Source organism: Haliotis rubra, unplaced genomic scaffold (genome assembly GCF_003918875.1).
Source record: "Haliotis rubra isolate DU_JTF1 unplaced genomic scaffold, ASM391887v1 Scf611, whole genome shotgun sequence".
NCBI lineage: Eukaryota > Metazoa > Mollusca > Gastropoda > Lepetellida > Haliotidae > Haliotis > Haliotis rubra.
In genome coordinates, this window is record NW_025767315.1 from 283663 (window position 1) to 307998 (window position 24336).

General features: G+C 41.2%; 1 protein-coding gene and 1 long non-coding RNA gene across 3 annotated transcripts in view; both read right to left on the reverse strand.

The window, feature by feature from the left end:
• Nucleotides 1-402: 402 nt before the first annotated feature.
• On the reverse strand, nucleotides 403-5840 carry LOC124255896. Its single transcript, XR_006892784.1, has 2 exons — nucleotides 806-5840; nucleotides 403-742 (listed from the first exon to the last, which is right to left on the reverse strand). It is a non-coding gene; the product is annotated as an uncharacterized LOC124255896 (long non-coding RNA).
• A 951-nt stretch (nucleotides 5841-6791) lies between these two features.
• LOC124255895 (serine/threonine-protein kinase SIK1-like) overlaps nucleotides 6792-24336 on the reverse strand; it is a 52779-nt gene continuing 35234 nt past the window's right edge. Inside the window, exons 5-10 of one of the 2 annotated variants that reach the window (XM_046689842.1) lie at nucleotides 15496-15541; nucleotides 14613-14737; nucleotides 13190-13224; nucleotides 12930-13021; nucleotides 10902-11122; nucleotides 6792-10051 (exon numbers count right to left, since the gene is read on the reverse strand). In XM_046689842.1, coding sequence (XP_046545798.1) covers nucleotides 7919-10051; nucleotides 10902-11122; nucleotides 12930-13021; nucleotides 13190-13224; nucleotides 14613-14737; nucleotides 15496-15541 — 2652 coding nt within the window. In that variant the 3' untranslated portion in view covers nucleotides 6792-7918. Of the gene's footprint in view, nucleotides 10052-10901; nucleotides 11123-12929; nucleotides 13022-13117; nucleotides 13225-14612; nucleotides 14738-15495; nucleotides 15542-24336 lie in introns of both variants that reach the window. The other variant, XM_046689841.1, reaches the window with a different exon arrangement.

The following is a 24336-nucleotide window of genomic DNA, read 5'->3' on the forward strand; positions in this document are numbered from 1 at the left end:
GAATCAGTTATGGTCACTGTTTTCACATTTGTAGTATTTTGCAGCCACACGACCACAATGTTTGTTTCTCTTCTGTTTAAACATCCATGCCACAAGCGGGATCCGGGGTCAATGGGTTCGAATCTGAGCCTCTCAAGTTATGATTCTTGTTATTTTTCAAAATATACAATTACAGAAGCAAAATTAAAATAACACAAGGATTTTTCTATAAGATTTAAATACAACCATCTGAATTGTTCCTTCTGATTCATACAACATGGGCATAATACGTTCCTCTTGTGTTCCCAACAGTGATATTACTGAAATAACCAATAGTGCTGAAAGCGGAGACAACCTTGCACCCTCACTCCCTCTTCTGAAATATCAACCTTTTGATGAAAAAATGAAAACCAAAGCAACTGATTTCAATGCAGCTGTTTTATTCCTGTGCGGTATACAACCACATAAACATCTATGCATTCATCCATGTCTGAACACGCCAACAACTGAATACAACTCCACACTGTTGTGACTGTGCGTAACGTTCTACTCCTATGTATGTACACTATAGACACACCCGAAGGGCACTCTGTACATCATACAAGCTGCTTCAACAATACAGCTGTGGCCTGACTTACAGAGGTTGCTATTATGGATGATGGTCAGTCACTCGAGGCCCCAAAAATGACACGACCACCCAGTAGCTACCATTCCTATACACCATCTAATGGTCACCATCCCTGAACCCGACTCAGATATGATCCTGTTCTTGAACTCAACCCAGTGGGTTTAGTGCATCAGAACAGGACGTAAACTAAACGTAAACCTGTTCCTGAACTCAACCTAGTGGGTTTAGTGCATCAGAACAGGACGCAAACGTAAACCTGTTCCTGAACTCAACCCAGAGGGTTTACTGCTCCAAAACAACAGACAAAAACCAAACTTGTTTTTATTCCTGACCAAACTGATACCAATGCTTCATCGCAGTTGAAATGGTTGCCATGACTTATCACTAGGTGGGTGACACGCCGATAGGATTAGTTGCTCTGAGCTTTGTTCTTGTGCCCAGGCGTGGTCAAGAACGATTCATCTGACTAGATCATGGTTTGAGAAGAAACGCGCATTTTCCAGCTGACTATATCTTCTAGTATCCCATGAAAGTGGATGTTCTCGAACCACGTGTCAACATCATGGTTACGATTGATATCCCCTGCACTGCACTCAACAAAAGATATTTGTTATATCTGTCAGTTCCTGAACTGAAAGCAGCTTAACAACTTCAAAAAACCTTTCCACAAATCTGTACCTTCTCATCAAGCGTTGGAGGTTGCTAGCAGCTCTTTGAGCTTCTTTAAAGATCCCTGTGTTCCAACTGTTTCGCATTGAAGACCCGGGGCAAGCCAGGAACATGCCATGGAATCCCTGCCCTAAAGCCACGTCTTTAAACGTTACCAACATAACAAGAAACTCTGACTCTTTTCACCATCTCAGTAAGTACACAAGAAAACCAACAAATTCATCCATAATAGCAACTCCATGTCTTTGCGTAATAAATATATAATGACCACAAATTTGTGAAGATATATCACTGGAAACTTAACAACAAAATAATGCTTATAACATGTGCCAAGTGACATATTGTGTACAGCCTACTTTTTACCATTAAGCTGTGACTGGTTCCTAACACACATCAGAGTGATCTCCCTTTAAATGGCACTACGGACTCATGGGTAATTCCACAACTGGATGCCATCTTGAATATAAATGGGGTCTGTTATGCATGGAAACCCAGCAAAATACACAGATAGGTTCCAATTAAGAATGTATATGCGTCCCTGTTGCACTGTGGTTCGTCACCTTACTAAGAAAATTAAAGGTAAATTTATTATGGACATTTTATCGGTATTTCCAAATGTTGAGTTTCGTGTTCAAAGTGTCAAGAATCTTTTATTAAAAGAGAACCAATTTATTTAAACAGTGATTTATCCAATATTCAATCAAGTTCATAAAGTTGTGTCATTTTCTAAACAGTGCACAAATGGTGGACAATGAAGGGCGGAGTTTGACCCATTTAGATTCTGACCCATTTAGATTCAAGATTAAGCACATGGCCAGGAGATTGCATGGCTAAATATGACAGTTGTCAGACTACAGTCTAAGAATAACCTTATAATCCTCAAAACACAACCTGTTAATATTATGGCATAAGTAACTGCTAGATATTTATCCATGTTAGAATGATTTCAATATTATGCTGAAAGACCACTAAAGGACTTTTACATCAAGTTACATAAATCATACTCCTTGTCTCAGTCAATGCCATGTCTGAATGTTGAAGATTCAGGCCAAACATGATCATTACAAAAAATTAATGTGAAATTTCTCGAAACTTCTCAGAAACAACTCCTCTGTATAGCATCAAGCCCGAAAGTTAAGCATAGATGGACCTTTTTCTGACAAGTAGACAAACAATTGCAAAGCGTGGTTTCCCTCTGTGCGTCTTTCACACATCACTGATTACAAGTACCACACAGGGCAATTGTGTGGAGGGCATGTGCCACACAGGGAATCTTGACCCAGATCAATTAATTTGCCAAGTGCCACAGAGACAGGTGCCACAGAGGGCATATACCATTACAAGCTGTCGGCAACTGGAATGTCATGCAACATGTTTAACATAATGACCAGCATGCAAATCCAGGTAGCCGAAGATCAGGAACAATCGGGACTGAATAGCAGTTCTTTGGATGTCCTCAATGACTCTGTGACGTGACACTTGCCTTCTACCGTGATTACATGGTGATGTGTCACAACAGTATTTCAGCAAATCTTAGTTTTTAACCAACAACTTTTCACTTCACTGGCAAGTTTCATTCAATGTATCAGTGTAATTGGAATTTCGACTATGCTTAACTTTTGGGTATGACTGTACTATGTTATGTTGCTTCCTGAAGTGAAAAAATTTAAATAATTCACATTATTAACTTAAATAAAGATCAGATGAAAATCAAAATGGTCCGTCCTTATGGCTTGGTGACTTATCACCGAAATTTTGTTTAATCTTTTTTGTTGATGTTAACAGTAGACTTCTTGGTTAACCGACTGATTTTTCACAGTTGTAACAAAATACTTTAAAACAATACACTTTCTAAATGTACAATGAAACAAGACACTATAAGAGCATGTACCATGTTACAGTCTTTATATCACTGTATCATTACACACGTAACAGTGTACCATAATACACTCTATATATCACTGTATCATTACACATGTGACACTGTACCATGATACACTCTTAATATCACTGTATCATTACACACGTGACATTGTACCATGATACACTCTTAATATCACTGTATCATTACACACGTGACAGTGTGCCATGATACATACATTGTAGCCATACTGTAACATTCTACCATGACAATGATCGTATAACAGTCTATGCATACGTATTTGCAAACACTGTGTTGTGATACACATTTTGTACGAGCATACCACGCTCCATGTATTGCAACACCATGTCTTGCACTGGAGTACCATGACGGGGTATACCACTGACTGAAGTTCCTTTTTCTCAGAAACAGACATGGACAAATTGAGGCACATCTGTTACCATGGGAACCTGTGAATATGTTTGCATACATTTCTGAAAACTTCACACAAATACACATAACACTATACACTGATCATACAAGCTGACGCAGCTAATTCAAAAAATATATTTTGATCTAATTGCAGCATGTACATATTAAACAGATCCTACACAGTGACATAATCATCTCAATCATGTGAATTGTTCAGGGGCCATCTCAAATATGAAATGAAGTTTTTCGGTCGTAAGATCCAAACCAACAGATTTTTTTACTTTCGCATCTCGACATTAAACAGACGAGTAACCTACAAAAAGAAATCTGCGGAGCCATCCGTATACTAAATGAACACACTAGAACTTGCATATCAATGCCATTTATGCTTGTAACCGTAAAACTTCATGAAAAATGATGACAATTAATGAGACAACCCCGAGCAATAATATACAAGGCATTGTGACTATGGCCTTGAACATGGTAACCTAAACATAAATATATGAAGGCGTTTCCTATTCTCGCGGTACTTTCGGATATCGGCTGAAAAAATAACACAAACAATTCTTATCGTATGAATGCTTGTTGTGTATAAATGAAGGGCCTTCTCCTCGAACATCTGCATCTATCAGCTGCTAGATGATCAGGTGAATTACCACTTGTGAGCCCGGTGATAAACAATTCCATCCGTCTATGACGAAATGAGGCTTCTTCCATTCTCGCAGTTTAACGAGGAAGTAACGTTATGGGGTGTAAGAAGAGCAATCCTGCCGAAAAGGCTGGGAAGAGTTATGATATGTCCAAGTTGGTATAAACTCTCCAATATTCGTGACATTGCAAGATTTTGATGACTTGGGCCACTTCCTAGTTACCGATCGGCATGGTTAACAACCGCTCTGTGTCGTGCATCAGCAGGAAACGTGTTTACCGCGAGAATAGGAAACCCGCGAGAATAGGAGACGGAACTATACAATCTACACGTACAATTATAAATACTGCTGTATCCATAAATATATCACCACTGCTTTACTTTGTAAACCCTGTTTGATTAAAGAACCGTCATAGATCATGACTTTTGATATGGTAGTCTAGCTGCTATCTCCACAGCAACACAACGGACATTCTCTCATAGGTGCTTGTAAGTTTTGATTTACAGTGAAGGCTGTGCTTAGTTCTCAGGCTGCTTTCGTTGACAGGTTACTCAGCTCCATTGGAGAGGAATACCATTTCATCAAATATATCGATTCCATGGGCGGATCCAGGAATTGAAAAAAAGGGGGAACTTCGAACCCCAGAACACCCCCTACCCCTGGCTCTGCCAACGCAAATACAAAATCTTCAATGTGGTGTTAAGTCATTTTAAAAAAGGGGCGGGGGTTGGGGTGTTTTTCGAACCCCCTGAACCCCACCCCCATTGGATCCGTCCATGGCTTCCTGCTATTAACACAGTCGTTGCTTGAGAACCAATTGTTTTGGTTTTAGCCTAAACATAAAGAGCTCCACACACTGTTTCATGACAAAAAACACACAGATTGCTCACTGTTGCATAAAGTAAGACGCTCTCTGTACAACAACAAGCTTCCTTCTGTACAACGATAACCTGTCAGGAAGCCTCTACAATCCTACACTGCCTACTTCTTTTGGCTTTCGTAACATCGGAAAAAATCCAATAACAAAAATAAATGGAAACACGTATGATGTACACCTTACATTCAATCTGCATCAACAAATATAACTATGTCCACCTGATACTTAACATGGCGTGATGGTTACCATGGTTACATTTCAAGGCTTGTCTTTGGCATGACGTTCCTGTGACACTCTATAGACCAGCTTCTGTAGTTTCGACAGATGAGGTGTGAATCAATATGAGATTTCTGACAGAATTTGTGAAAATACAGCTATTTGATCAGAAAACAACTATAAGTAGTTACAATATTTGAAACACTCTTGTGGGGAAATTCTTAAGGTGTAGTTGTTGCGCGAGACACTTCTACCCACATCCAAATGAAGCTTGCTGTTATGCATTAATTCTGGAGACTGGAGATTGAGTACTGGGCACTGTTTTAGTCATCTTCACAATGGGCAGACCAAAGTAGCCAGGTGTTTTCAGCGGTGAGAACTAACAATCACACATTGTATATAATAGGAAAATAGAAAGTTTTCCATAACACGGTATGCCAAATCTCGGGGGTGAAAATATCTCCACCTAGACCAGATGCAGTGTCTGAAGAAAATGTTCCTGATTTCCATCTAAAGATATAATTAGTAGGGGTGTCACGATACACCAATCTCACGATACGATACGTATCACGATTTTAAGGTCACGATACGATACGTATCGCGATACATAACTTTCGCGCCTTTTCTTAGCATTACCTTACCGGCAACGTACGCGCTCGCTGATTGGTCCATCAAAATAGTCTAGCAAATCACAAAAGCTGTTAGTTTCCAACCTATTTTTTAAGTAAAGCTATCTACATCTATTTATCGGAGCGGTCTCGTATAATTTTACTATCAAGACTTTGAAGGAGATAGAAATAGCATAAAAATTTGAATCGATAAAGTTTTAAAATAGGAATCGATACACGCAAGCATGTATCGCGTATCGTATCGTCAGTAAAAAATGTATCGATGCATCGATACATTCGCGTATCGCGACACCCCTAATAATTAGTACAAGGTGAAAATATTTTCAGCTTTACATGACCAGATGTGTATGACCAGGAAATGTGAATGTCAACTGTGTAAAAGAAGAAAGATTATTGATTAGAGCGAGAGTAAGTGTTGCATCCTGAACCTGCAGGATTAACCCTTCCAAGATGAGTGAGTGAGTGAGTTTGGTTTTACGCCGCTTTTAGCAATATTCCAGCATCATCACGGCGGGGGACACCAGAAATGGGCTTCACACATTGTACCCATGTGGGGATTCGAACCCGGGTCTTCAGCGTGACGAGCCAACTCTTTAACCATTAGGCTACCCCACCACCCCCCTTCCAAGATGAATCCCAACTGGCAAATAACCTCTCACGAGGTCAAGGTCAGTCCAAACATGGCAACAGCAAAGATTGCTACAGCTCATCAACTAACTACAGGAATCACTTAATATTGTTGTATCAGATAATAACATCATGATAAATATGTCGCATCCACTTTGGCCTAGTGAGGTTTCTGTTGAATAAAAGTTGAAGAGTTACCTCCCTTGGTAAAGAGACCAAATGATTGAGTTTTCCTTATTTGTACAATCTCCGACTTTCATCATGGCAGCAATTATCATGTAATGGACAATGTCAGTGATAAATCAATGAAACTGTTTTTTCTACTATCTTGTGATGGAGCATGTCTCCCAAACACAGCCAGCTGGGGGAGGCATAACAGACTGATTTCATCACTCACTATCCACACCAGCCTGTCATCTTGTTTCCATCATCTGACAATATGCAGGCCAGAGTAGCCTCCCTTAGCTACAACCCATGATGCAACAGAAATGCTGTCCTACAACCATGACCAAGATTTGCTTTTAAGTGAAAATAATTCATTACTGGATTCAGGGGTATAAAAGTGCACTTTGGCAGGACAATTGTAAAACAATTATTCTCTGAAAATAGGTCTTCTAGATATTTTCCTGTATTGATAGGTTAAATGTATATAACATTAAAACAAATGCAATATTGCCAACCTGAACATTAAACCATCCTCCTGTTCTTCTGTCCAGTTTAGCCGTAAAACATATGATATATTTGCAATAGCAAGAATCAGAAAGATATTGCAAATTAGGAAATGTAACTGCCATTTGTGGTATGATATTGTCTTTTTAGCAAGATAGACCCTCGAACACTATTTGTCCACAAACAGCAGCCTTCCTAGAATGCCCAGCTCTTAATAATGATTCTGAATTGGTTGTAAAACTGATTTTGGACTAAATCATTCTAAGAACTCATTATGGACCTTTAACCCCAGAAACTTCACATCTCTTAACAGTGGTTACCATGGTGATGCAACATCAGTATGTCTCCTCATCCACTGAGAAGCTATTTTAGCACTTCCTGTTTCACCTAGGTGCAAAACTGATTAATGGACACAGGCACGACTAAAGGCCACAGTGATTGTGTAGATAATGATTGTCCTTATCTCATCTTTCCTCTCGGCCTTTCTTCATATAAACTTAAAACTTGTCCCTCTACGTAAATGTTCAAAGGGGAAAATCCATAAAACAGAATGGCCAGTAACACACTCTGACGTCCACTATTTGCACCTGCCATGTTGCAGCGAGTGTTGCACAACACTGGATGATATGATTTGCAATCTGTCTAAACACACTGTAACATGCATGCCAACACAAAATAGCACTAAGACACCATTCGTTGAGAGAAGATCAGGTCAGGTCCATGTGTTCTTCGGTCAGTGGACCGAAGTAGGCTTGGGTTGCATGTTCCATTCCATCGTTGCCACGTTCCCCCGACGACTGTGCTTGCACCAAGTGAAGAAGGACTTGTGTAGATTGGGCTATCATTGTTATTCATTTGCGTGTGAAAGAAGGACATTTTGGATGATTCATGAATAGTTGGGGCAGGCATTGCCTTGAATTGTTGGTCAAAGTCTGCTTTAGAAACCGGAGGATCAGATGACGTGGAGGTCATGGTCGTGTCATGACCCAAGTGTGACCCCTGTTCGGAAGTCTCCTGGTATCTCATCCACGGTGACTTGGACTCCTGTGATTTCAATGCTGACCCTTGTTCCAACTGAGCCAATATGGCCGCGTCTGCTCGCTTGAGGGGAGTCCAGGGAAGGTACTGTGACTCGGTAGAGGAGTATCCTTGTGAAGTGTTTGGCTGGGAAATCATGGGGGTAAGAATTTCTTGTGGCTTGGGGGTTGGGACGTCCAGTGGGGTGGGGGTGTCGAAAGGGTTGGGAGGGAGGGGAGAAGAGAAGCCAGTCGAGGTGACAAGGTCTTGATGAGGCTGGGAGATGAGATTCTCGGCGTATGGATAGCTCTGTAAACCCGACTGACCAGGTCCGCTGTGCCCAAAGTCGATGACCGGCATGTTCTGTGGGTCTATGTGGAGCTGCTGAAACTGATTGCTCAGCTGGCCATGTTTCTGAAACGTCTGTCGTTTCTGCTGCAGTCGATGCTGCATCAGCTGATGCTGAAGAGGCTTGTTGGTCATGTGGAACTCCATCCCCCCGTAGCCTCCGCCAACCCCTCCATGAGGGTGGACATTGTCCTGGCTGCCCACACGGTCCATCTGCTGCTCGACCTGCATGGACTGCTTAAGAGCCAGGAGGCGATGAGGCTGGATGTCAAAACTCTCTGATGGCAGGCTCATTCGCTTCATCAGGGGACGTCTTCTTGGAGGATGAACGGGCTGCTCATCAAGCGACCATTGTCTGAAGGACGGGTGGTGGGGAGCAGACAGCTTGCGATGGGGCAGGGGATGGGGATTGGGAGGCACCGGGATATGTTGCTGAAACATGTTCTGAAGCTGCTGATGCTCCTGTCGCAGCTCCACCATACCTTTTGCTCGCATACTTTCTCGCAAACGCTGTCGGAATGCTATTATTCCTTGCGCTACGAGTCCATCAGACGCTCTCCTCCCTTCTCTGAAATTCACAGGAGATCGTGTCTGACTCCGATCTTGAGTTGGCTCATCAGCCACTTGCGTGTTAATGTTTGTATCACCGGGATTTGACGCCACGCTTGTGGACGATGGACTGTTACACCGAGTGCCCACCTGCAGTAGGCTCGGGTTGCCATGGACACCATTACTACAATTACTTCCACTAGAATACATAGGGCTGGATGCATTATACGCACATGAACTGAAACTACTCTGAACACAAGAAGTGAGACTAGAATTGACATCAGCCTCTAGGGAGGAATCAAAGCTTGCGAAGGGAGACTGTAAAGATCCTGCCGCATTGAGAGACGTGCTACTGTTATTGCTGAGTAGATTGCTTATATCTCCATACATACAGCTGGGCACGAGCGCGGGGGCCATCACATTCCCGTCTGTAGATTGTCGATGATGCAAGTCACTCTGAGAGTCTCTATCTAAAATGTCCACCTCGACACCTTCATCAATAGACGTCGTGATCACATGCCCCGCCACAGATTGCATTGTTTTCAAGAAAGGTGGTGGCAGGACATCATGTAAACAGTGCGGGATGCTCGTCGGAGGGACAATGTCGAGGTCTAAGGTTGGATGTTTAACGGCCAACAACTGCGGGGGTTGAACTGGTGGACTGGCACAGTCTGTAGTCCTGCTGAACACTCCTTGCTTGACGCTGCCTAGTGACGGACGATGGATGCTCCCTGGGTGGGCCTTGCTCCTCATCATGGCTTGTTCGGCAATCGTACTTGGGCGACGGCGTCGGGCATCGATTCTGTTCTCTGTTGGGTAACTGCTGCGATGATGTCTCAGTCGATCAAGTAGAAGGTAGTAGATTGCTGTGTAATGGTCGTACGAGTCATTTCGCAGAGCCTGCAGCAGAGAGAAGATGATACAGCTCCTGCCATGATGTCATCAATATAAACAGTGACTTACACCTATCTAAAGTTAAGGCTATATACAAGCATACTGGTACAACCTGGTTCTGAGAGTATTAAATGGAGTTATCTCCCTTTAACTGCTCACATGGATTCCAATGTATGTTATTTTTGTTTTTACTTCATACTTGTTGATTCATACTTGATGTAAAGGTTAATGTTTTTTTGTAGCTGAGGAAAACATAGTTCTCACTCACTCACACACTCACACACACACACACACACACAGACACTAACAGAACTCATAAATTACATCCCCTTCACACACTAACAGAACTTACATCCCCCAAATGCACTCACAGAAGTCACACACACACCACACGCAATCTTACATTCAATTAACTCACATACCATCACCACACACACGCATGCACGCACACACGCATGCACACACACACACACCACTAACAGAACTCATAAATTACACCCTCCCACACACACTAACAGAACTTACATCCCCCCAAATGCACTCACAGAAGTCACACACACACCACACGCAATCCCACATTCACTCAATCACTGACACACACTCACAGAACACACATCCCCCACACAACTCACACACACTCACAGATGTCAACACCCCTTGCACACTCACAACTCACATACGATCACCACACACACGCATGCACGCGCACACACACACACACCTAAGCCACACCTCACCAAGGCTACATAATGTCACAAATTAAGACTGATAGGTGGACTTGAGACCCACCTCGCTGCTGCCTTACTCTTCTTGCCACTATCCTTGACTCCCCACCTCCCCCATCACTCCTCCCTACCTCCATCGTCTTCTTCTGGTCAATGCCGAGACTCTGCATGATACGGAGAATCTGCTCATTGAACTCCCCAACCTTGGCGTTGTATCCGATGATGGGACTAGGGGGTGGTTGTTTGGGCTGCCCCCCATCCAGCTGCATCCACCTGTGGTTCTTGATTTGTTCCATTGTGAAGCGCTTGGCTGGGTCCAGCACCAACATCCGCCGGATCAGATGCTCACACTCTGAAACAATTCAGTTCACAGTGGTTAATAAAGTCAGTGTGCGAAATAGCCACTGGCCTGCTAGTCCATGGCTAGTAAAAATCCATTCGGGCCAGTAAATCGGGCCAGTAAAGTCACTGGCCTGACTGGCTAGTGAATATTCATGGGGTATGGTTTTATGCCGTTTTTAGCAATATTCCAGCAATATCACGGCGGGGGACACCAGAAATGGGCTTCACAAATTGTACCCATGTCGGGAATCGAACCCGGGCCTTCGGCGTGACGAGCGAACGCTTTAACCACTAGGATCCCCCACCACCCCTGCAAGATTACGGCCTGATAAAAATTGCATCATATTAGCATCATGATGATGAAACCCGTGTCATGCCGACAATATCTCCTCTATTTTGGTAATATTTGCTTTGCTTCCACTATACATTCAAATTTCGGGCTAGTGAATTATTTTGTGGGCTAGTAACTTTCAGGCATAACTAGTCTTTGGAAACTATTTCGCACACAGAATACAGTCTATGCACCATCTCAAAAGACTAATGGCCCTACACTCCCCCAACACCCTTTAGAATGCTGATACATTTTTTTACAACCATGGTGAGAGGAATGAAAGAATGGCTTGCCCTTGAGGCAATCAATCACTATATCAGTAACCGTCACACGAAGCTGACATTTCTGGGCAGGGGTGATTGATCTTTGCATCATGTAAAGCGATTTCGCTTTGTTCATCAGGTTTTGATATAATAACAAGTAAAGACTTCTGCTGCACTGCATTTATCAATTTCATCATCACTGGCCAAATGAAACACTGTCAGTTTCCATTGTATTACTACTGCATTCAACAAACAAGGTGTTTTAGATTGGACTTATTATATGGTAGTTACAGGGAAATTTATTACACAAAGAATCAGCACATCCTGGTAATCAAAGAGATGCAATTCTGCACAGATAATTGTGGCACCACACACTGGTCAATATCATACATACCACTTTAATATTACCACACACTGACCAATGCATACATACCACTTTAATATTATCACAGACAAAAGACAAATTAAATACTCATTCTTAATACTCATCACTGATTATTACTTAGGGCTGGGTATTGCAGAGAATTTTCATATTGCGATGCGAAAGCATATATTGCGATATGTATTGCTATATATTGCAAGAAGTATTTTTAACACAAAACTACTTATAATAGGGTTAATGCTTGATTTATAAAGCATGAACGCAACAAAATCACAATGCTTGATTAAGCTTTATTAGAAACTTTTAATCATGACAAAAATATAAATGTAAATAATATTTGGCACAAACGAAACAAGGAAATATCCGAAGATTTCCGAGCGTTACGAAGTTTTCTGAATGCAAGTCAAAATACCGGTTTTCGATCAGCGTATCGCAATACGTATCGTTTTCATGTCTGAACAGGTAAATACCGGTAAACCGGTTATATTGCGCAGCCCTATTATTACTACAGGAATACTGACAAGCCTGCCAGTGAAAACAGACAGAATGCTGTCATAGTGTTTCCACGAGACGATTTTCAGCAGGGTACAGCACCCTGCCTTTCACATTGGCGCCTTGCCTTTCTTTTTAATACAATAACTGATATCAACACTTGGAGGTTTTTAGTTTCTATTTCATGTTGAAGTTAAGTGATATAACTGAACAGAGTCTTTAAGAATCATATGCATGGTTAACTTAACATAATACATGGCAATCTGATAGGGGTGACCCTTTTGAAATTCTGTTGTCCAGCCCTTTTGGGATCCTGGGGAAAACACCATGTAAGACAAGGGACACCAACCTGTTGACATGAAGAAGGGGATCCGGAATCGTCCTGACAACACACGGTCCCGCAATGTCTGCAAGTTTGGACCATCGAACGGCGGCAGAGCTGGAACCAAACATACAGAACATATCACACAGACCAGAACATACAGCACAACCCCCAGGCTCTGGAACACAAACATACAGAACATATCACACAGAGTGCCGCAGACCAGAACATACAGCACAACCCCCAGGCTCTGGAACACAAACATACAGAACATATCACACAGAGTGCCGCAGACCAGAACATACAGCACAACCCCCAGGCTCTGGAACACAAACATACAGAACACATGCCATGATTGCACCATGTAAGAGGTGACTAACGGGATCGGGTAGTCAGGCTCGCTGACTCAGTTCACACACGTCATTACCGTATACCGGGAAATTTTCAAGGTATTAAAATTTCGAGGTTTGAGACCCCCAGAGCTTTCGAGGTGATTTAAATTTCGAGGTTTGGGGACCTAAAATATGTAAATATTTTAGACAATGTTAATTTCGAGGTTAGAAGAAAGTGGCTAGAAACATCACTTAACGGACCAATACTCACTGAGCTATCGGCAAAACTTCCATTAGCCAGTGATAACTGCCGTCTGACTGTTATAACAACCGGTATACCAGTCCATGACAACAAACGTTTGATCCTTTGTTATGATAAATGGCCCACGAAACACTCTGTCGGCGTTCAAACATGACGCCATTTTTTCTCAGACGATATTGTTTTCTTAACAACTAATTATAAGCATGTTTGCATGGGTCTCTGCTGAAACTATGTTGTTGTTAGAAAGCTGACAAGTTGAACTCTTTTGTTTACGATAGTGTATACATGTAAGTAGCTTGACTCAAACGTGCCATCGCACGAATAAAAGTTTGTTTCAGTCGATGTCGTTACATTTTGACGAGACAAAATGAGTCTAATAGCGTGGTTGTTGACAGGCATTGCAGAGATAATGCGCATGTCAGGAAGTCATTGTTTGCCAGCAGTTGAAATGCTTATCGATAGGAAATCTAGCCCAAAGGTACGAAGTTCGGAAAAATTCGTGGATATAATATTTTCGAGGTTGCGTTTCTAACCTCGAAAACCTCGAAAATTAGATACCTCGAAAATTTCCCGGTATACGGTATGTCCCAATTGCGTAGATTGATGCTCATGATGTTGATCACTGGATTGCCTGGTCTAGACTCCGTTATTTACAAACCAGCGCCATATAGCTGGAATATTGCTGAGTGCGGCGTAAAACTAATTATTACTCGCCCGTGGAAGATACTGCAGTGTAATATTTTTACGGCAATACCGCTAGACGTATGACATCATAATGGTTACAGTTATGACGTCACAGTACTAATACCTCCATCACAATGATATTACTTGCTTGACTCGTAGAAAGCTGAGAGTCATCACACTTTGTAGGCAGTTTCTATCAGTTTATGTTGGAGAGTAATAAACAGAATACTAAACTCGCTTCCGTGAAATACCATTTTTATTAAACTCATGAAAGATTTAGCATCAAATCATTAACATTCGCATTTAATAAAAATGGTATTTCACGGAAGGTCGTTCAGTATCCTCTATCTCACTCACGAACTGTTCATTTATGCTGCAGTCAGCCTTTAAGCAGGCTGTGCTTCATACTTCAATCAATTAGGGGACACGTACCCAGATGTCTATTTGAGGTCCAAGGTACTTTTTGCCCTCGAACACCTCTGGAGCTGCATAGGGGGGACTTCCACACCAGGTCGCCAACTGCTCACCCGCTTTGAAGAAATTACCAAAACCAAAATCTGAAAGAGACGAGGTATATTGTGCTGAGAGATGATTGTGTAAATTAAAAACACACTAGTATTGCAAAAGGCACCTGCTGTCAGTAATTCTGAAAAACTACCACCATCACCATCTTCTTCATTTCAGTGACAGTCAATAAAATGAGAACGGATAATTAACATCATGAAACTTGGGATTGAAAACTTACATTACGTAAAAATGTCAACAATAATTCTGAAAGAATATTCAAGACTGACTGACTGAGTTTGGTTTTACGCCACTTTTAGCAATATTCCAGCAACATCACGGCGGGGGACACCAGAAATGGGCTTTACACATTGTACCCATGTGGGGATTGAACCGGGTCTTTGGTGTGACGAGCCAACGCTTTAGCCACTAGGCTACCCCCCAGTATATGTATTGAATACACAATGCCATTTAGAAAGTGGTCAATATTCAAGAACATACAGTGAAAGTGGCTTGAACATTCCATTGTCATCCTTTTGTATTGGTTGTGGACAAAGACATTTGTACAACCATGAACAGAATTACGTGTTTCTTGCACCAACAGGGCAGTGGGGTAGCCCAGCGGTTAAAGCGTTCGCTCATCATGCCAAAGACCTTGGTTCTATTTCCCACATGGCACAATGTGTGAAGCCCATTTCTGGTGTCTCCTGCCATGATATTGCTGGGAATATTGCTAAAAGAGGCATAAAACTTAACTCGCTCACTCATTCTGCTGCATTATACAAACTATTGACAGTTGATATTAACTCACCTGCAATCTTGATGTTCATGTTGCCATCCAACAGAAGATTTTCCGCCTGAGAAATAAAAGAAACTGTGTTAGAACACTTAAAAAAAAGGTCTCTATTATTTTCATTGTAGTCAAATAATACGCTTGAAAAGAAAAATCCTCAATCTGAAAAGGTTATCAATCTTGCATCTCCTGCATGACCTTCATTTCACACAGGTCTAATATCAATATCTTGACATCACAATCAGTATATCATGTATAGCGATCTTCATCATTTCACACAGGTCTTATATCAATATCTTGACATCACAATCAGTATATCATGTATAGCGATCTTCATCATTTCACACAGGTCTTATATCAATATCTTGACATCACAATCAGTATATCATGTATAGCGATCTTCATCATTTCACACAGGTCTTATATCAATATCTTGACATCACAATCAGTATATCATGTATAGCGATCTTCATCATTTCACTTCATCAATATCTTGACATCACAATCATCATGGTCTTCATATATCAATATCTTGACATCACAATCAGTATATCATGTATAGCAATCTTCATCTTCAGGTCTAATATTATCATCACATGTAGGATCTTCATATCAATATCTTGACATCACAATCAGTATATCATGTATAGCGATCTTCATCATTTCACACAGGTCTTATATCAATATCTTGACATCACAATCAGTATATCATGTATAGCGATCTTCATCATTTCACACAGGTCTAATATCAATATCTTGACATCACAATCAGTATACCATATATCCTGATCTTCTTCAGCTCACACAGGTCTAATATCAATATTCTGACATTTATTGCGTGACCATCAATTATCAGTTTGATCATCATGCCCCACAGTCGTTATCAACATCACAAGCTGCTGAAATGCAGAAATATTATCAGTATTAATGAAGATCACAATCAGGCTTGTGTCTAAACAACCGACTCAGCAAAATTTCAGCAGCTGTGAATAATATTTCCAGGGGTGGAAATAACTTTAAAATTTATAGTGTATTCGGTACAGTGGCACATGTAAAGTCACTTAACCTGATAATTTTCCCACTATACCGACCGTTTTCTTGCTGATTTTTTAAATAAATAACATAATTAACATTGGAAACTCAACTGGACACTGGTACAGTGTGATATACAAATTTGCTTGCCCAACAGAAAAAAACACTGGACTCGGACGTCGGGCAATGGGTTATTTCCACCCCTGATTTCTATTTGAAACATCGCAGTGTATGAGCATGATGTCCAACTTGATCAAGGATAGAACTTTCCCTTTTTAAAAGAGTCATCACAAAGAGTTTGGGAGTGGACTTCGAGTGTGACAATAGAGGCTATTCTCTTTAACCATCTTCAAGCTCAGTTGCTGTCACCTTATCATGAACAAGCAGGGTTTTACCTCGACTAAGGCTTAGTCTCTAATTATATATAAGGGTTTGCAGGATAGTAAGTAAACAAACCCATTGATATATTGAGCAAAGGCCCAGGTCCAAATCAGGGAGACCAGAGATTCAGAAGCCCTGATGGGTGAAATCTAGAGCTTGACTTTATTTAGGGCTTCAGTAGTACTGCAGAGAGGGCTTAGGCAGTAGTTTGGAAAATTAATGTGGTTCATGGGACTGTTGAGACAGACTAGGTTTTACCTCGACTCACAAACATGGGAGTCAACCCTAATAATAATTAATTTTAAGGGTGCTTTTGGAGGCATTATAAGACTTCCTATTATTATTATTATTATTATTATTATTAATTAGAGCCAGAATGAATCATTGATCATGTGGACTGATGGATGATCTGATGTATGTAACTTCTCTGAAAGACACAACCAAACAAATAGCAAAGTCATAGATGCGTTGTGCGTACAATGAATAATATTGTGCATTCCCCTGGATGAAGTGTATTTTTTTTTCTGCATCCATTTCCTACATTTGTGCGTCTTGGACGCACAAATTTGGGACCCTGAGCAAGACAACAAACAGTCATAACTTGGTTTTCCTTTCATTAACTTTGATGACACTCTTTTATATTTTCCAAAATATATTTTGAATCCTACTGTGGCAGCATGTTCACATGATGTATTATCATGCTGTTGATCACTGGATTGTGTGGTCCAGACTGGATTATTTACAGAACGCTGCCATATAGCTGGAATGTTGCTGAGTGCAGTGTCAATTAAACTTACTCACTCACTCACATGTTGTATTGTGTGTTCACATAACATTTTTGTTTAATTACAATTACTTATGTCCCTGGTAAATACAAACAACACTGATTCCACGTCAACGTCCCTGTCACTTCTACAGCGGTTTGTGTCACTCACACAACTGAGATGGTACGAGCGGGGCACAGACTCTCCACTCTGTTATTGATCCTAGCGTTGCCTCAAGGACCTGACCAACCAACGACCTCAGAGTTGATATATTGAGGTCACGTTTTACGTCATTCTCCGTAACCACGACGATCTGCTACTGTACTGAATTAAGCCAAATGAAATGGTCTACACAACAAGGAAAATCCAAAAATCAAATGCCAGTGATTCCAAAGAGGAGTATAACACTCTTAAGAGAGTGAACGCCAAAGAAGCATAAAGGGAGATAAATAATGGCCCCCCTTTGGTTAAATTGTGAAATATCTGCCACATAAGAACATTTTGTGACACTTTGGTGTACGATTAGCTATTAAGGTAACCCTGATCAACACATCATCCTGTTCAGCCCAACACATCATCCTGTTCAGCCCAACCCAGTACAGACAAGGCTCTGACATAATCATATCATATTGTATTGTGTGTAGCAGGGATAGAAACCTTTCAAAATTTCCCACTAGACCACAGGACCAGTGAGTGGACAATAGTAAGTGGTAGTGTCTGTACTTCACTGCAGGGGTGGAAATAATTTAAAATTGCTAATGTACTCCGGTACAGTGGCACATGTAAAATCACTTGCCCTGATAATTGTTCAACTATACTGGCTGATTTTCTTGTTGACTTTTTAAATAAACGACATAATTAACATTGGAAAGTCAACTGGACACTGGTACAGAGTGACATACCAATTTGCTTGCCCGACAGAAAAAAACACTGGACTGGGGTGTCGGGCAATGGGTTAATTCCACCCCTGCACTGGTCCAAAATAACATTTGTAGATTTACGTAACTATCAATACAAAATTCATTGGCCACCAGGACCACTGCAAACTTATCATTTAGTGGTCCTGATGAATTTTTACTAGCCAGAGACCACAGGACCAGCATAAATTTCACACACTGTGTAGGCAAAACTGAAAACAGATGTGTGAAGAAAAATGTTCAACTTCTTCACAAGGGATTTGTTCTTCACATCCATAGGACTGTCATTTCTAACGAAGTAGTTAATTAGGGTGAGAAAATTTGACTGGGATGCCAAAAAAGTCATTTAAATATGTTCTGGAAATGATGGAGATCCTCAAGACTTAATCCCATCACTTAAACCTCAACTTAACCTCAACTTCAAAGCTAGGGACCATAAAAACCAAATGCAGAAAAAAATGAATATTTGATTGAAACAAAATATTCTCTCAGCAAAAATCTGTAGTATTGTCGGTCTGGAACCTGGGACAAGAAATGTCTCAATATTTCAGATCACAAACATTCATAATTTGTAAATACACTTATCAAATCAATCCAACAACAAGAAAAACGGATGTTTTACTTTCCGCCAGCAGGTGTGAAACATTCTTACATGAACATTCCCTGCTTCAACATTCCCACTTACAGCAACAACGTCGAAACGATTTTATTTGACAAAGTGTCAAATCCACAAAGAGACTTTCTGTATGAAGATTCAAGCTGCCAGAATCAAACAAACCAACAATTAAAGGATTGTTTAGTGAGCGAAGAGTCAACACTTGCTGGTATGGCCGGAGTGTCTCACATGTGCGTCAGCATTCACACTATGCTGCATGTTCCCTTCCAACTATCTCACTTAAAGTGTCTTTTGTAAAGTAAAGGGCATCTGAGTAGTAATGATTATTGCACGATAGGCCATAATAATAAACAAAGCACCTCCGGAAATGCTGGAAATGTATAGGACACTCAAACACTGGTGGTGGTGGTAGTGGTAGTGGTAGTGGTAGTAGTGAAATTGGGTTTAATGTCGTGCTTGAGAATATTTCGCTCATATGACGACAGTGGTAGTGGTAGTGGTAGTAGCAGTGGTAGTAGTAGTAGTGGTGGTGGTAGTGGTGAGGTGAGGTGAGGAGGTGAAATTGGGTTCAACGTCGAGCTTGAAAATATTTCGCTCATATGACAGTGGTAGTGGTAGTGGTAGTAGCAGTGGTAGTAGTAGTACTGGTAGTAGTAGTAGTAGTAGTAGTAGTAGTAGTGGTAGTACTAGTAGTAGTAGTAGTAGTAGTAGTAGTAGTAGCAGTAGCAGGAATAGTGGCAGTAGCAGGAATAGTGGCAGTATACCTAGTGGCATTTGTTAGTAGTAGTAGTAGTAGTAGTGGTAGAATATCAAACCCATATTGCAATATCATTTTATTGCCCTTAGAGAAGTAATGTGTTCTCATGACTAGTGAGGGCGGGGCTGGTCATCATCAGCAGCCTTACTACCTGCTGTCACCCTAGATAACAGCTGGTCTCAGAAATGCACATATTTTACAGAATTTTTTTTTTTATGTTAATACAATATATTAAAAAGGAACCCAGAGACTTTCTTCCTTTTCAAATTGTGAATCTACACTTGCCACACATTGCAGCCTTGCATAGACTGTATTGGGCATGTTTGTTTCACGGGTGGATCCAGGACTTTGGAGAAGTGAGGATGCACGTATATCAGAAAGTCATGAAGTCCAAAAGGTTAGGGGGTAATACTTCTATGGGAATGTTTTTTCAAGAGGCAAATTTGGGGGGTGGGGGGGGTGGTGGTTTGGTTGATGATGATGACCCCCACACCTCCCTTCTGGATCCACCCCTGACTGTATGACATACTACTATCACCCCTGTAGGTATTGTAAAAACAACCGTATCTCAGTAACCAGTCAGGGCCGGCTGGCCTGCTCTCTACTCCAGATATTCTCACCCTGGATACTCTTATCCTGGATACTTTCCGACTGAGGGAGTTTAGTTTTACGCGGCACTTGGCAATATTCCAGCTATATGGCGGCGGTCTGTAAATAATCAAGTCTGGACCAGACAATCCAGTGATCAACAGCATGAGCATCACTCTACGCAATTGGGATACGGTGACATGTGTCAACCAAGTTCCTACCTGATCACAAGCATGGGTTACTGAAGATCAATTATAACCCGGATCTTCACGGGGTTGCTACCATGTAACTCGGTTGGTGCTGTGTTCAGCTGACAGTAGTGTAACCAAACATGCAGTGTGTGGTGTTGAATTGTGTCACCCAGTCTCGAACACTTGGCCACTTGAAGACATGGAACTGACAGGTGTAAGCAAACAGCTGACACACACACACTCAGCAGAGAAACATGGCTGACCAGTTCAATGTTTGTGCGATCCAGTAAACAAGGCATGGATGTTTCATGTCCTAGTCGGTGTTTGGCTGTCTCGAGATCATGGCCGACAAGTGATGTTTAGTAGGGGTGAAACAGTATACAGCAGTATTAGTCGAACCGCAGTATTGTGCCTTCGGTTCAGTATACCGTAAAGCAATAAAAAAAATCGGTATTTTTTCAGCTTTTGTATCGTCAATTTCTTTACCTTTTAATTCCTTTCCTAAAATGTCTAGAACTCAAATTGTTTTGTCAAAATCTATGCATTTCTTTGCCAAATGTCAATTTTCTGCATTATGATCATATCTCATATACCGAACCGAAACTAAATGAACCGAAGGTCTTGTACCGCAATACGTACCGTACCAAGGTAAGAGCGTACCGTTTCACCCCTAATGTCTAGTGGCGTGGATCTGTATCAGTGTGGAACACATGTCAGGCACAGGGAATAGTGAACAGATCACACAGCGATACAATGAACATGTCACACCGTGTAACAAGGAATATATCACACTGGGGAACAATGTGTGTATCATACAGGTAGACAATGAACTTGTCACACAGGGGAACAATGTGTGTATCATACAGGTAGACAATGAACTTGTTACATGGGGGAACAATGTGTGTATCATACAGGTAGACAATGAACTGGTCACATGGGGAACAATGTGTGTATCATACAGGTAGACAATGAACTTGTCACATGGGGAACAATGTGTGTATCATACAGGTAGACAATGAACTTGTCACATGGGGAACAATGTGTGTATCATACAGGTAGACAATGAACTTGTCACATGGGGAGCAATGTGTAGCATACAGGTAGACAATGAACTTGTCACATGGGGAGCAATCTGTGTATCATACAGGTAGACAATGAACTGGTCACACTGGGGGAACAATGTGTATCATACAGGTAGACAATGAACTTGTCACATGGGGGAACAATGTGTGTATCATACAGGTAGACAATGAACTTGTCACATGGGGAACAATGTGTGTATCATACAGGTAGACAATGAACTTGTCACATGGGGGAACAATGTGTGTATCATACAGGTAGACAATGAACTTGTCACATGGGGAACAATGTGTGTATCATACAGGTAGACAATGAACTTGTCACATGGGGAACAATGTGTGTATCATACAGGTAGACAATGAACTTGTCACACAGGGAACAATGTGTGTATCATACAGGTAGACAATGAACTTGTCACACAGGGGAACAATATGTGTATCATACAGGTAGACAATGAACTTGTCACATGGGGAACAATGTGTGTATCATACAGGTAGACAATGAACTTGTCACATGGGGGAACAATGTGTATCATAGCTTAAGTAGACAATGAACTTGTCACATGGGGAACAATGTGTGTATCATACAGGTAGACAATGAACTTGTCACATGGGGAACAATGTGTGTATCATACAGGTAGACAATGAACTTGTCACATGGGGAACAATGTGTGTATCATACAGGTAGACAATGAACTTGTCACACAGGGGAACAATGTGTGTATCATACAGGTAGACAATGAACTTGTCACATGGGGAACAATGTGTGTATCATACAGGTAGACAATGAACTTGTCACATGGGGAGCAATGTGTATCATACAGGTAGACAATGAACTTGTCACATGGGGAACAATGTGTGTATCATACAGGTAGACAATGAACTGGTCACATGGGGAACAATGTGTGTATCATACAGGTAGACAATGAACTTGTCACAAGGGGAACAATGTGTGTATCATACAGGTAGACAATGAACTTGTCACATGGGGAACAATGTGTGTATCATACAGGTAGACAATGAACTTGTCACATGGGGGAACAATGTGTGTATCATACAGGTAGACAATGAACTTGTCACATGGGGAACAATGTGTGTATCATACAGGTAGACAATGAACTTGTCACATGGGGAACAATGTGTGTATCATACAGGTAGACAATGAACTTGTCACACAGGGGAACAATGTGTGTATCATACAGGTAGACAATGAACTTGTCACACAGGCGAACAATGTGTGTATCATACAGGTAGACAATGAACCGGTCACATGGGGAACAATGTGTGTATCATACAGGCAGACAATGAACTTGTCACACAGGAACAATGTGTGTATCATACAGGTAGACAATGAACTTGTCACATGGGGGAACAATGTGTATCATACAGGCAGACAATGAACATATCACATGGGGAGCAATGTGTGTATCATACAGGTCAGACAATGAACTTGTCACATGGGGGAACAATGTGTGTATCATACAGGTAGACAATGAACTGGTCACATGGGGAACAATGTGTGTATCATACAGGTACACAATGAACTTGTCACATGGGGAACAATGTGTGTATCATACAGGTAGGCAATGAACTTGTCACATGGGGAGCAATGTGTGTATTATACAGGTAGACAAATGAAACTGTGTCATGGGGGAACAATGTGTATCATACAGGCAGAGACAATGAACTTGTCACATGGGGGAACAATGTGTGTATTATTACAGGTAGACAATGAACTTGTCACATGGGAACAATGTGTGTATCATACAGGTAGACAATGAACTTGTCACATGGGGAACAATGTGTGTATCATACAGGTAGACAATGAACTTGTCACATGGGGAACAATGTGTGTATTATACAGGTAGACAATGAACTTGTCACATAGGGGGAACAATGTGTGTAGCATACAGGTAGACAATAAACTTGTCACATGGGGGAACAATGTGTATTATACAGGTAGACAATGAACTTGTCACATGGGGAACAATGTGTATCATATCAGGTAGAGACAATGAACTTGTCACATGGGGAACAATGTGTGTATCATACAGGTAGACAATGAACTTGTCACATGGGGAACAATGTGTGTATCATACAGGTAGACAATGAACTTGTCACATGGGGAACAATGTGTGTATCATACAGGTAGACAATGAACTTGTCACATGGGGAACAATGTGTGTATCATACAGGTAGACAATGAACTTGTCACATAGGGGAACAATGTGTGTATTATACAGGTAGACAATGAACTTGTCACATGGGGAACAATGTGTGTATCATACAGGTAGACAATGAACTTGTCACATGGGGAACAATGTGTGTATCATACAGGTAGACAATGAACTTGTCACATGGGGAACAATGTGTGTATCATACAGGTAGACAATGAACTTGTCACATAGGGGAAGCAATGTGTATTATACAGGTAGACAATGAACTTGTCACACAGGGGAACAATGTGTGTATCATACAGGTAGACAATGAACTTGTCACATGGGGAACAATGTGTGTATTATACAGGTAGACAA